The sequence below is a fragment of the Epinephelus lanceolatus genome, chromosome 1, assembly GCF_041903045.1.
Source record: "Epinephelus lanceolatus isolate andai-2023 chromosome 1, ASM4190304v1, whole genome shotgun sequence".
Lineage (NCBI taxonomy): Eukaryota > Metazoa > Chordata > Actinopteri > Perciformes > Serranidae > Epinephelus > Epinephelus lanceolatus.
This window is the reverse complement of record NC_135734.1, coordinates 34095787-34109860: the sequence shown is the minus strand read 5'-3', so window position 1 is coordinate 34109860 and position 14074 is coordinate 34095787. Positions and strand designations below refer to the sequence as shown.

Here is a 14074-nt window from a genome sequence, read left to right as displayed (position 1 = left end):
AGGTATCAGAAATCTGATGTTCAAAATAATTTTGGACCCATTTTCACTTATTAGGTCCAGTATCTCAAAAGTGTTCCTGTCATTACACTGCATTGTCTATGCAGTTGTACCACAGAGTCAGTGATTAAAGTAAAGTGGTGTTGTTACATGCTGCTTAATATTCTTTATTAATATTCTGTGTTCGCCACTTTTATTATTGTATTTACCTTTTTTGTGTGTGTTTGTAACTTCCACCTTTGTTTCTTCTGTCTAATATGTTTTTGCCTCTGATCTCTTGTTTAATTCTGCCTTAATTTCTGTTTGGCCTTAGTTTGGCATAATTATTTGGCTTCTATCGTTATATTGTCTCTGGGGTTTCTTGCTTCTGCTTTGCTTTGTTTTTTTAACACTTTGTAAAATCTGTTTTCAAAAAGTGCTTTATAAATAAAGTTATTATTATTATTATTAGTTACTTTTTAATACAAGCATTGTCGTACTATAGTGAACTTTCTTTTTGGGCTTTAACAATCCATTGATCTGGATTGATATATCGATTCAATGATCAACAATCCAATATTATAGTTGCAAAATGAAAACATCGAGGCATATCTTAATTTTTTATTCATGCCTTTATTTTGAAATTCCGCGTCACTGTTAAACAGCAGCAGGCCGTCGGCAAGCAGCCAAGAAAAATGATAATGAAGTTAATAATGAAGTTAATCAGTTAATTACTCTGGAATCAATCAGCAGTGAAGAAAAATTTTCAATTTTGAGGAAATTAGGGGTCAACAGACAAAACACATGTCGTATGTAAACTATGCTGTCATGAGATAAAACAGGACGTAATGTTACCTGCCTGGTCGGGCATTCCGCTAACTTCTCACTACAGTAAATTAGATGCTCCGTTTCAACAACGTTGGGCTAAAAAAAAACAAAAAAAAAAAACACCTGCATGCCGGCTAAAATTCAGCTGAGCTGTTCTGTCAGGAGATGCAGTGACTTAAACTAAATGGTGAATAATAAAAAGTATAAATGATACATGCAATTTGTGAAGCTATGAGTAGAGGAAAACTCCACTAGCTGCTAGGCTAATTTATGCAGTGTAAAGGTGCTTTTGCTAATGATGGGTGACAGGAAAAAAACCTTGAGTTATTACTGTCCTGAATTTGATAATTTTGTTAAATTATGTTGTTAATTTATGTTTTATGGCTGTTTTGTCTTCAGGGCTTTGAGACAGATAGACCTGATGTTTTAGGAAAAAGATGATAGTTTGGGTTAAAATGAAAACATTTCTTTCAGAAAAGGTCTTTTTGTCAGAGAGCACTGAAGGTTAACTTATCTCATGTGCTGTTTTAAGTGTGTTAGTGGAATCAGTTTAAAGTAAACTTTTACAATTATCTATGTAGTGTTTTTATCTTTTATGGCCAAAAGCAAAAGAAGAAAGGTATGGCAGCTTCTTCTGTAACTCATTCATTAATTTTCTGTAACCTCTTATCCTGTCAGAGGTCGCAAAGGGGCTGGAGCCTATCCCAGCTGACACTGGGCAACAGGCGGGGTTCATCCTGGACAGGTCGCCAGACTATCACAGGGCTGACACATAGAGACAGACAACCATTCATGTTTAGAGTTTGTTCTCCTGTAATTGATTTTGTGAAATGGGAAGATGATATCATGTCATATCGATCGCAGGCCCATTAATGCTACTGAATAGAAATGTGGCAGACTTTGTGATTTTGACAAATATCATATCATTGTTCAAAGAATCGATTTATTGTATCGTGATGAAACTGGTGATTTACACCCCCATTGTCTTTTGTAGTTGATTGAAAATGTAAATTCTGGGAAATATATCTGAACACACACACAGCCACATGTATATGGACACCAACACAGGAGAACATAAGGATCCGTCCACAGCAACTTGTCCAGTGATCCTTCACCTGCCCACTGTAGACAATCTGTGTAACACAGAGGGGAACTCCAGAGAAACTGGGTTGCGGCGACTCCATCAATCTCTGTGTTCCGACTATCCACAGCAACCAGTGTAAGATACATGGATCTCCCTGGACCTCCATCTCAACGTCATTGATCAAAAGCATAATAGGGTATCGAGCCACGGTGAGATGAAGATTCAATTAGCATCGACTGTGTGTTTTCTAATGAAATTCTGAGCACCATTATCGTCAGATCAGAAGTGTGGGGAGCAAAGAGCCAACGACTCTGATGCTGGGAGAGGAAAAAAGGGTAGTTTGTAAACGAGGAAGAGGAGCGACAGACTGAGATATTCGCACGGCGGAGGTGTTTCGGGTGTGTTTAATTTAATGAAGAAGAGGTGGGTGAGTTTATTGATGCTTTCAGTTTTAACTTCTAATCTGCATGCGTGAATATATTTAGCAACAGTGACACTATCCAGCTTCATTTTTCCAGAAGCTCATATTTTTAGCATAAAGAAAGCGATGATAAAGTAAATATTATCAGGTAGCTGAGATTATAACAGTGGCAGCAGTAATACAGCAGTCAATAATGGTGAGGAAGCCACCTGCTGCAGCTGAAAAATGCTTGCTCAGATGGGCAATACTTCCTGCGCTGGCACGATCAAACAGACACAAATCTGTCAGTCACATTACCTCCGACACAACAGTTATTTTTCCCTTCAGTTTCAGGGTAAATGTAATTAAACGTTATATCAGAAACCTCCCTCGGATTCAATTATTGTACATACCAACTCTCTCAAAAGGAGTCAAACATTATCACCATCTTAAGAATGTTTCACGGTTGGTTTTCATGTTAAAATTCAATCCTTTCCTTCAATATGTTTCAGAAAATTAAAATGACATATCTTCACAGAAAGCTCAGGCATGAGTTCCCAATCAGAGTGAAATGTAACTTAATTCATAACAGTGTCCTCGCTGAGTTAGATAACGTGAATGTGCTGCACAGCTTGTGCCCCACAATTGTGCTCGTGGCTCTCAACGAAAACATTCACCCAGTAAAAGACAGTTTAAAGAGATTTTAATGTGCTTTTTCATACAGTATATTGTATGCATATCCAGCATAGCATTTCTCATACATATAACTCTCTTATATCCAGGGTTAGAGACGTAGAGCTGAGAGGATGATTAACAGTCAGTCTACCATAACATTACGTCTGCCATACAGTGATGGCACAGCCGCCTCAGAGGCTCCCTTTGTACTCGGAGGGCATAATACTGACTCCAGCTGTTTTCAACCGAATTCTCCAACTCCAAAAAGTAATAACACTGAGAAACAAATATCTAAAAACAATAAGTGTGCTGAGGTTGAGTACATTATTTACAGGAAAAAAAGCAAATAAAAACAGAAGTTAACGAATACAAAGTTGGAAAATAAGTCAGAGAAATCAGCCATATCCTAACCATCCATAACTCTGATTATACTTGATTTAAATCCACAATTCACAGCAGTTTAGAGGCAAAAAAACTGTCCCCTGCGTCTTCATCGTAATCAATATGACTATGATTCCCATCCTTATCATTATAATCGTCGTCATTAACATTGTCTCTTTTTTTTTCTCTTTGCAGTTCAGCCTCTCTTACTTATCCAAAGTAAGGGTGCTCGCTTTGGAAGTTGTAGTCCGGACACACTTTTTGAACCAGCTTGTAGTCGATGCTGAAGAAAGAGATGAAGATGCAGATCACCTTGAAGGGTTTGGCACAGAGCCAGGCGGCGTGGGACTGGGTGTGCTCTGTGAAGCAGGTCTGAGACGGGTCGTACAGGCAGGGTTTGGGCTTCTTGGACCTGTTGGTTTTCTCGTACTCCACCCGACAGTTAAAGGTCTTTGTCTCTTTGGGGTCGATGGTGGACTGCTGGGTCTCCTGGATCTGGACTTCTTGCTGGGTGTGGGGGTGCAGCTGCTGCTGCTGGAGGACCTCGAACTCCACCACTTTGGTCGGCGGCACGATACTGACCGAGACGTTCCCCAGGCTGGACGAGTTGTGGCGGAAGTAGACAGTGAACGTCCCGTTGATGTGGTCCACAATCTTCCCCGTCACCAACAAGCTGAACTTCATGGTCTTGACGTTGAAGTAGAAGTCTCCCCAGCCGAAGATCTTCTTGGTCTTCATGGCTGTCTTTAGCGAGGGCTTGCGCTTAGAGCGGTATCCTGTCTGGTCCAAGAGCAGGGACTGGTTCCGGGCCGTGTCATATGGGTTAAAGAAACTGTAGGTGGGTGGCTTGGATTTCATGGGTGTCTGATCAATGGATGTGGAGAAGATACGCGTTTGGTATGGAGGCTTAACCACTCCCCCTGTCGATCCTCCCGCCGTCCCTCCACCCATGCCGTATGGAAGAGTCTTCATCACCGACCCCACAGGGCGCAGGTCTGAGAACTCCACCTGCTTCTCCAACCCTTGGACCTGGAGAAAAAGACACAGAAAGAAAGAAAACTTTATTGACAACAGGCCAAAAGCTATTAAAGTTTCATTTTCATATATTCCCCCAGCAGACTGTCAAAGCATCAATTTATTACTTCTATGTTTTGTCAAGGCTGCAATTAACCACAACTTGTAAAATACAACTCTGATAATTAAACCATCTTGCTACTTTTTAAAATTGATATTTTGACAGCAGCCATGTGGGAAATCAAACCGCAGAAGTACTCAGATGTATTTCTGTCATGTCAGAAACAGCTTGAGTGTCCAAAAGCCAGATTGCTGATTGACTGGGAAATTGATCAGCTGTCGAGACAAAAGATGAACGTCAAACGACAACTGATCTGGCGGGACTTTGGCCCAGTTGGGGGCAGAGTATATGAGCTGAGCAAGGTTATTAAAGCTGAATAAAACTAAACTTAAAATTAATACTAGGTATAAAAAAATCAGTGAAAAAAGCATGTATAAACTCACAGAGAAATAATCCCTCTCAGTCATCACTTATGACCCAGTAGAAGTGTGTGACAGTGTATTTATCTGCGAAGACTCTGCCTTCTGCCTCTATTTTATTATTTTTTTGTGATCGGGACGTTTATGGGCATGTTCCCCCACAGCGCTCAGGTGATGTCAGGACTTAATATAAAGGTAGCGATCAGGTGCCAGACCGTAAGCAGCAGGCATCCAAGAGACACATTGCCAAAAAAGATGCTAACACAGTGAGGCGAAACACCAAATGAGAATGAATTTTGGGTTGGCTTCACTTTCACTTCCACTGGTGAGTGTGTTTACAAACAGTAACCGACAATCAGCATTTCTATGTGGGGCCCATATGGGTTGTAAACAGGCTGAGGAATGGGCCCTATATGGGATTGTCCACAGGTGCTACAATGGCCCCATGCTGATTGCCCACATGGTTGATTTTACCAAAGTGGGCTCCAGATAAGATCCCCATGTTGGGCCCATGCCCTCTTGGTACCCAGGTAGCTCTAGCATAACCCATGTATGGCCCATTTGAGTAAACCCATCCATGTGAGCAATTGGCATGGGGCCAATCCCATATAGGGCCCATTTTTCAGCCCATTTACTACCCACATGAGCCCCACTTGCAAATGTTGTCTGGGAGTGAACCTTTAAATGGAATAAAAATAACATGTAGACTTTTGTAGAAAAGAAAACTGAAATGATATTGTGTTCTTACAAAAATAACTATAATAAATAAAAATATACAGGAAATTTCCCCTGACAAATCCCGCTATATCATCATGAAAAAAAAACACTTGAAAATAATACTTAAACTAATAAAAACTAAAGTAAAACTAAACATTTTTAAACAATAAAAACTGAAATGAGTAATCCCACCCTGGAAACGAACTAAAACTAAACTGAATTGAAACTTAAATTAAAAATGTAATAAAATAGAAACTAATGAAAACTACTAAAGTCAATATTACGAGGGAGTGAGTGGGAAGTGCTAGCGTAACGACTTTTGGATGCAGCACAGAGTAGATTTTTAAAAAAGTTGTAGCGACACTATATCTCCCACTCAATCCTGTTGCAAATTTCACTGTGGTACCGCTCACAACATGAGTTTGAATCATGCCGACCCAGAATGCCTCTGTGTATTGTGCACAGACACTATTTCCTGTCGAATCGGCTGCTGCTTGACAACAGAGTTAACAAAGTACATTCAACAGGAAACTAAGCAAGCGGTGACCAGCTTGAGTGAAGTGACCTGGAGCAGCTTTGAGGCTGGGAGCAAAGGGAATAAACTGCTTCATGAGTGTGGAGCAAAAATTCTCACTGCTCCCCTCTGCTAGCATGCCCTGATCAGGGGAAACCAAATGACCTTTCTCTAAGCCCGGCCCCTTTGTGATGGTGCGACAAGCTGTCAGAGTAAGCATGGAGCCCACACTGTAACTAACTGCACACCCTGAAGAAATATCATATATTTGGAAAAGTGAAACAGTGATTGCAGAGAGAAGAAGACAGAGGGGTCTACAGTCTGTGTTTGAAGGATATATCCAGGATGTCAAACTGACTCAGCAGCAACAACAGGTTAAAAAGACAAAGATAGTTAGAAGCTAAAGCCGAACTATAGGCTACAGATCACAGTGTAAAAGTGAACCACCACATCACTGCTGATCGACACAGAAGACAATGAATATAAAGGGAAACTTTGCTGATATTGAACCAGCTGTGTGGCATCACAGTGTGTGCAGATGAACAGTGTTTGGCTTCACCCCTGTGCTGCTGCCAGCAAAAGGCCCTCCGCTGCCGGACGGGCAGGGATCTCCGGTGGGAGTCAAACAACATTCATCTGCACACAATGCGATGACACAGAGCTGGTTCAATATCAGCAAAGTTTCCCTGCTTCCCTTCACTGGTTCCTGTACAGCAGGGTCGGTCTTTGTTTCACTGTTATAATCATTAAAAAGCAAAAGCAGCATGTGTATACATTCAGTAGGCTATATCATATCTTCAGTAGCTAGCTAGCTAACCCTACACTTTTCAGGGTTTGATTTTGGTTTTGGAACAGGGAAGAAACGTATATCTTTTTCCAACCTCTCCAGGTAACGAGTGTCATTAATACACGACGTGCCCCAGGCACAACATTTAGCTCCAAATCCACAAAACCAGCCTGAAAATGAAGGAAATCTGAAACGACTGCATTAGAGTCAATGGAGCACAGCTGTGTTGTTGTTGTTGGACTCTGGTCTGAGGCGGCCCAATGCTACATTATGACTGGCCAGTTACATCATTATTGATGCAGAAAAGGCCCAAACTGCTGCATAAAAACACCAGAATGGAGAAAATTAAGTGTTTGACACTCAAAACTTTCTGGCAGAGGACCTTCAAACCACCAGTTTCATGTGCCCCCCTCCGTATTGAAATTCAGGATTAAAATCTTTCGAAATCCAGCATCACCCACAGTGCAGCATCCACGGAGCAGTTAACAGTTCCACACCTTGCTAAAGGGCACTTAACATGAGATAGCTGGCTAATCTACTGTACAGATAAAGGCTAATACCAGCCCCCTTTCCTTTGCCTAAATACACTGCTGTCAGTAGTGGGAGTTAAACCAACAACTTTAAACTGGTTCTTGTTTGGCCTCTTTAGCTCTAAGCCACGCTGAAAAGATCAGAGAGGCTAAATTATCCAGAAATTGACATTAAATCCAATCTTGAAACAGTCTGGACAAAACCTAACATACAGGAGAAAAATCCATTATGTCCCATTTCATTTTACACACATTATCCTAATGGTAAGTGCTGTATAGGTCACTCCGCTGCAGAGATCTTTTTTACCTCACATGATTTTTATTTCCGCGAGCATCCAAGTTGTTAGATGTTGCGATGTTTCATCTCTTCGAATTCAAGAAAACAAAACCATCTATTTTTGTTAACACACTTTAATTTTGTTGTCAGTGTTGCTCCGGAGAGAAAAACAACTCTGCATGTAAGGTAATGGATGTGAGCCTTTGTTAGTTCAGACAGCTTTCTGCCTTTAATCCACAGCCTAGGTGGTTATTCACTGGGCTGATTGACTGGAAATCTTCCCCCTGCTCTCTTTCATGTCTCATCAATCACATCACTGCCATGCTCCCATCCATATGCATGTATGTACACACTTTAAAACACGGCACACACACTCCGGCGCACATTGGCACACATGCAAAACTTCAAGCTCGGAGCTGTCATGAAGTGACAGCGAGAAGTATTACAGCTATTCGGAGGGGTTACATGTGCTTCCCCTGAGGATGCATTTGGATAGAGTTTTAAACTGTTCTAGCGGATAAACAAACCAAAAGGAAAAAAAAAATTAAAACAGCATTTCAAAACAAGCACAGGATCAGATCTTTGTGTGTTCTCATGCACGGACAGTTTCCGTCTCCCTTCATTCCTATCCAGGGCAGTGGAACCGACAGGTTTGTGCCAAAGCGCTCCTCATCTTTCATCAATCACTGAACCTAATAATAACTCCATATTGCTACTCGCAGAGGCAACAGTGCAGCGCTCAATACAGCTCCTAATGTATTCAGTCATTCAATTAATGTATCTATGTCTGTTGGCCATTCATTAACATGCCCGCAGAGCTGATTTCTAAGTAGATTGATTGAGGGGAAAATAACTGAAACTTTATTGACCACTGGAGGAATGAATTACCAAAAAAGACAGGTGTTGATAAATGACCAGTGACTGGGATAATGACCCGCCGAAGATTTTTAACAGACCTCGACTCTCTTTGGTGCCACGACAGGAGGCCTGTGCAGCCGTCTTGAAATTTTAAGCTGGTGAATTGGTGATGTGAGCCGACTTTGGCAGGTAGGAATACGGTTGATGGCGGAAAAACACCAGAATACATGCAGCAACAAACAGTGTATACAGCGCATGCAAGATGGGGACTTCCTGTGAATGCGCTGTCAGCAGTGCTGTCAGCTAGCTCCATGTGTTGCCATCTGTCAGGCTAACACTCTGCTGGTGCAGTCCTAATCATTTCTCTTGCTGATGGCACAGAGCTCGAACTAGCACCATCATCATAATCCTTAACCATCTTCAGCGGCAACATCACGCTAGGAACCTCAACCTAACCTTCAGGGTCAACTGTATGAAGCTCAGAAATGATTTTATGATGGGGTCTGAGGTCGGAGCGGGTCTTTCTGAGATGGGGGGGTGATGGTACACAGTCAGCAACTTTAACAAACATCGATTGAGTGGAAAAAGATGAGTATGGAGAGTGGGCTTCTTCTTCTGTGGCATGAAAAGTAATAAAATGCCAACAGAAACCAGCGAATAGATGGTCTTTCTATTAGCATAAATATGAAATATTTTTTTGTGCTGGACAGTAAATCCATTTAAAGGGTGAGGATTTGTTAGAAGAAATATCAGATATTTTTTCTTGACATGAAATCCATAAGCTATGGACTTTTTGCAAAACAGCGGATGTTTGCTATAAGGTCACATCAGGCTGCCGCAACTGGCGAGAGACTGACGGTTTGAAAAATACAGCTTCACGCTTTTCTTCCTCCCCAGCCTCTATTCAGTTAGGTTACAATGAGTGAGAAGTAAGTTTCAGAGCAGTAGCCAGAGGGATGTTGCTGGGGTGATGAAGAGGTGCTGAAGCTAAATACACACAGGTGCACACACACACACACACACACATACACACACACACACACACACAGTAGATGCACTATATTTACACACCGAGGAACTCGACTAGAGAGGCTTGCAGGTTACAGCTGAAAGGAGTTTGAGCACCACTTATAATTCATCTGTTACACCTAAAGTAAATCAAAACATGATCATAAGATAAGGAAGAACAATATGGAAGAAAGAAACATTTGAGGCACACACATGCTTATACTTTTGTTTACATAAACACATTAATATAAATCTGCTGTAACTCTGGGAAAAGCAAGTAAATCACCTCAGCTGTATTTATGTTCGCACTTTATTTTGCCATGTTACAGTATGTACAGATATAGTCCTCATTATGATTATGTTTAATAGTCTTTGTTTAATGATAAAGTAATCTAGAGGTTAATCATCAGGTATCTGTTTATGTTTGACACTAATGTTACATCTGATTTTGGTGTTACATTTATGTTAAATTTAAAATTGTTAAGTACAAATTACAGCATCAATTGCATTAAAGGTCCAGTGTGCAGGATTTAGAGGGACATATTAGCAGAAATATAATATAATAGGTATGTTTTCTTTAGTGAATAATGACCTGAAAATAAAAATTGTGTTCTCAATACCTTAGAATGAGCAGTTTATATCTACATAGGGAGCAGGGTATTCCTTCGTGGAGACTGCCATGTTGCACCGCCATGATTCTATAGTAGCCCAGAATGGACAAACCAAACACTGGTGCCACATAAGGCCATTTGTATTTTCGGGAGTGTTTCTAGCAGTTTAAATCACCTGATCCGGTTGTTCTGGAGAAGAAGAGACCTTTGTGGCTTCCACTGAAAAAACCCTCAACATCTGGATGTTATATTATCAGAGAAAAAAGGTCGCCGCAATTAACATGTGTTGGACTAGCCGCCTGCAGTGACATGCCAAACTGTGTTGGATATACATGGATTTGTGACATGAAATTCATTATTCAGTGTTTTTACCAGTTTAAGTCATCAGGTCTGTTTGTTTTGGAGAGGACGACATGGTAAAAAACCTCCTAATCAGAAAAAGGTGAGCACACAATAGCATGTTATGGGCGAGCTGCCTGTCTTCGAGATGCAACAGTGGCAGATATGCACTGACTTGCAACATAACACTGCTTTATTCAGTGTTTTTAGCAGTTTAAATCACTGTCATCGTCCTTTTGTTTTGGAGAAGAAGAAGTCTCTGCAGATAATCAGCAAACAATGAACACTGATGAAATTCTAGCCAGGAGATGTTTTAAGTGGTTGCAATCTGCAATTCCCCACTAGACGCTACCAAATCCCCCTAAATCCTACACACTTCACCTTTAAAACAGAAATTACAGACAGCCTACATGTAATTTCAGGGTGAGCAGGAGTAGCACCAGAATCCCAAAGGTCACTGCTGGTATAGACGCTTGTATAGGAATCAGAAGGTCTGCAGTGAACCATCTGGGAGATGAGCATCACATTTTGTTTGAGTTTAATCTATGTGTAAACAGTAGTGCTTTGAGTTCATGCTAACATCAGCATTAGAGGTCTTCATGGAGCTACCTGGACCCTATAGGACCCAAGATTGATCAGGGACCTGACCTGGGTTTGGCTCTAAGTTTTATTATGGTCGGTCAGGCCCGGTCAGGTCCCATTCTATGTCTGGGTCTGTTTTTCATATGTGTAATACCTGCATAGATCTAAGAAGACCCATAATTAGCACTGATCATGAGAGACATATAAGTGCTGGGGAATCAGAGGAGGAAATGGTAAACTCAGGGTCATTATTGATACCCGAGCCACAACAACAACAGAAAAATAAGTGAATTATTAAATAAATAAATACAAATAGAAATCTGAAACATTATGATACATGATATACTGAAAGATGGGTAAGAGCAGTATGTTGTATCCAACACGATCAAGATTTTGGAGCCGCAGTATTGAGGTCCTGCCCAAAAACCTCTCCGACCCAATTTCAAGTCAATCACAGCTGTCAATAATGGCATCTCACCCCTGTTTTACAGCATCAAATAACTTTAAAACCAAACACTTGCACAAACATCAGCATGATAAGACCTATAAAAAGATGACAGAAACAACAATTGGGAAAAATGAATTTGACGTGTACTTTGATTTTTTTCGTTTGGTGGAGGGGACAGGCTCTATGACCTATATTGCAGCCAGCAGCTAGAGAGCGATTGGGATGTTTTAGCTGCACTTTTGGGGAGCTGTCATGTTGTCCATCTTTCTAAAGAGTCTACAGTTGTACCAAATTTCATGGCAATCCATCTAATAGCTGTTGAGACATTTCACTCGAAACCACAAAAGTGAAGCTGGTGGTGGCACTAGAAGAAAAGTCAGGGGATCCGAAACACATTAGGATCCATCTTCTGGGAACCATGAATGTCTGTACCAAATAGACTGACAATCCATCCAACGGCTGTAGAGATATTTTAGTCTGGAACAAAGTGGTGGACTAACTCACTGGTGAAGAAAATACCTCTTTAAACAAAGAGAAACTAAGAAATGTGTAACTTTCAACCAGCTAGAAATAACTTAAATGTCGGAGAAACCTTGACTCGGGGGGATGATACACGTTCTATCTTATGTCTATTCGCATTACCCAACCTGCCCAGGCAGTCCCCCACGTAGTGAAGCTGTACACGTGTCAACACGGCATTAGTGTTTCCTCCATTTAGGAATGAGATTCCTGTTTGGTAGGATGCTGCGGGAAATTGTAGCTGAAGATGGAATAAGCATTGTGGTGGACTTATACATATGTATGATCCAGGCAACTCAATAACAGCACAATCATAGAAAGAACAATCAGATTACAGCGCATGGGAGATAGAGGGAGATAGTGAAGAAAATGTTATTAGCGGAGAAGTGAGATGAGGAGAGGAGAGAGTAAGGGGATCTTGTACATTTTCTAGGAATGGGGAACATTAATCATCTATAACTTCATTTGGAGGTTCATATCAGCAAAAAAGCATCTTAAGTTGCTGCTTAGATGGAAGGCCTATAGCCCACCTGGAAGTACACCCAGGAATGAAATGTAGGGATTGTACAATGAGGAGATTATGAGTGTAGCTCAGACTGAGTGACAGAAAGAGAAGACGCACTTTCAGACAGATAGAGCAGGGTTCAGTGAGAGGAGGTGAAGGATAGACTGCGCGGTAAAGGGCTTTGCCAACTTATTAAATAAGAGAAGGTCAGATGAGCTCCAGAATTGACTGCTGAAACCTGATATATCACATGCCACCACAATTAAGATCTCTTTTCATCATTAAGGAAGCCTTGGATCAATGGCAGCACCTCTGCTCTCCCTTTCTTTCTCTATCGGGTATCTGATCCTCTGTTGGCAGGTCGCTCTCTCCCACCTTCATCCATAACTTCTACACTTCCTTGATGGCGAGAGTATTCAGAGGAAATGGACCTCGCTCACCGGCTCCACACCACACATCCGACTCTCTTTCTCACCCGCCCCCCCATCCACCCACCCACCCCCCGAAGGACTGATGAGAAAATGAAAATGAGAGCTGCTTGTCTCGGAGCTCTCTCCCAGGCTTGTTCCTTTGTTTAATTGGAGTTTTATTGGTGACAATCAATTCATTTCTATCTGTGCTCCAGGCTGCATTGATCTGCTGTCATGGAGAAGAGTCAAATGTACAGTTCCACTCCCACCGCACTACAAACCACAGGCTCTGATGCCAACGACTGATAGTTGTTTTTTTTTTTTTTTACTCTGTTTCTACTATTTTACTGCTTGTTGAGATTAGAAACAGAAACCACTTTTGTTTTTTTTCTCCACATTTTTTAGGTTTACCTCGTAGTTCCTCTGGAGCAGTACGAGATCCCGCATACTATTTATGAGCAGTCAGGGGACACTAATTCAGGATGAGATGTTGAACACGCATCAGTTTTAACTTTGAAGTCACTGTTTACCTTAAATGCTCCTAAACACTATAAATCTCAAAGAAAAACGGGTATCTTACTGTAGTTCTGAACTTCAAAGATGACATCTGTACAAGTTTTGAACTACACCATGAATATTGAGATATGAGCTGTGCTGTTGAGATGCTGCAGTTTCAATGTCTGTCATTTCAACTATCCCACTCTTATTTCGGGTATTTAGATAACGGGTGGTGGAAAGTAGCAACGTACATTTACCCAAGTACTGTACACGAGTACTGATAATAATAATAACTAAAATAATGGAATAGATAACAGCAGTGTCTCTTTCTGTCTCTCTCTAGAAATGATGACTCAGTTACTTCAGATAATCCTCAGAACATTTTGTGAGCAGTTTCATGAACTATTCTCTTTCTACTGAACTACACCCACCAACTACAGAAACTATAGGACATGCTGCAACTCACACCAAAACAAGACTGATAAATATCACTACAGGTGAGACTAAAAATATGTATTTTTGATTTGGGGATGATTTCATCTCTGCTTGGCTTCACAGGACTGTGACATCTGGTGCATGCTAGGGCAGTTTTTTGCAGCCGAGTATAAAGCAGATGAGATGAGGGTCATCGAC

General features: G+C 41.1%; 1 protein-coding gene across 1 annotated transcript in view; it reads right to left on the bottom strand.

Annotated features, from left to right (window-relative positions):
- Positions 1-2974: 2974 nt before the first annotated feature.
- The window catches only part of nxph4 (neurexophilin 4), a 65235-nt gene continuing 54135 nt past the window's right edge, over positions 2975-14074 (bottom strand). The window contains exon 2 of the mRNA XM_033625937.2: positions 2975-4373. Coding sequence (XP_033481828.1) covers positions 3555-4373 — 819 coding nt within the window. The 3' untranslated portion in view covers positions 2975-3554. The remainder of the gene's footprint in view (positions 4374-14074) is intronic.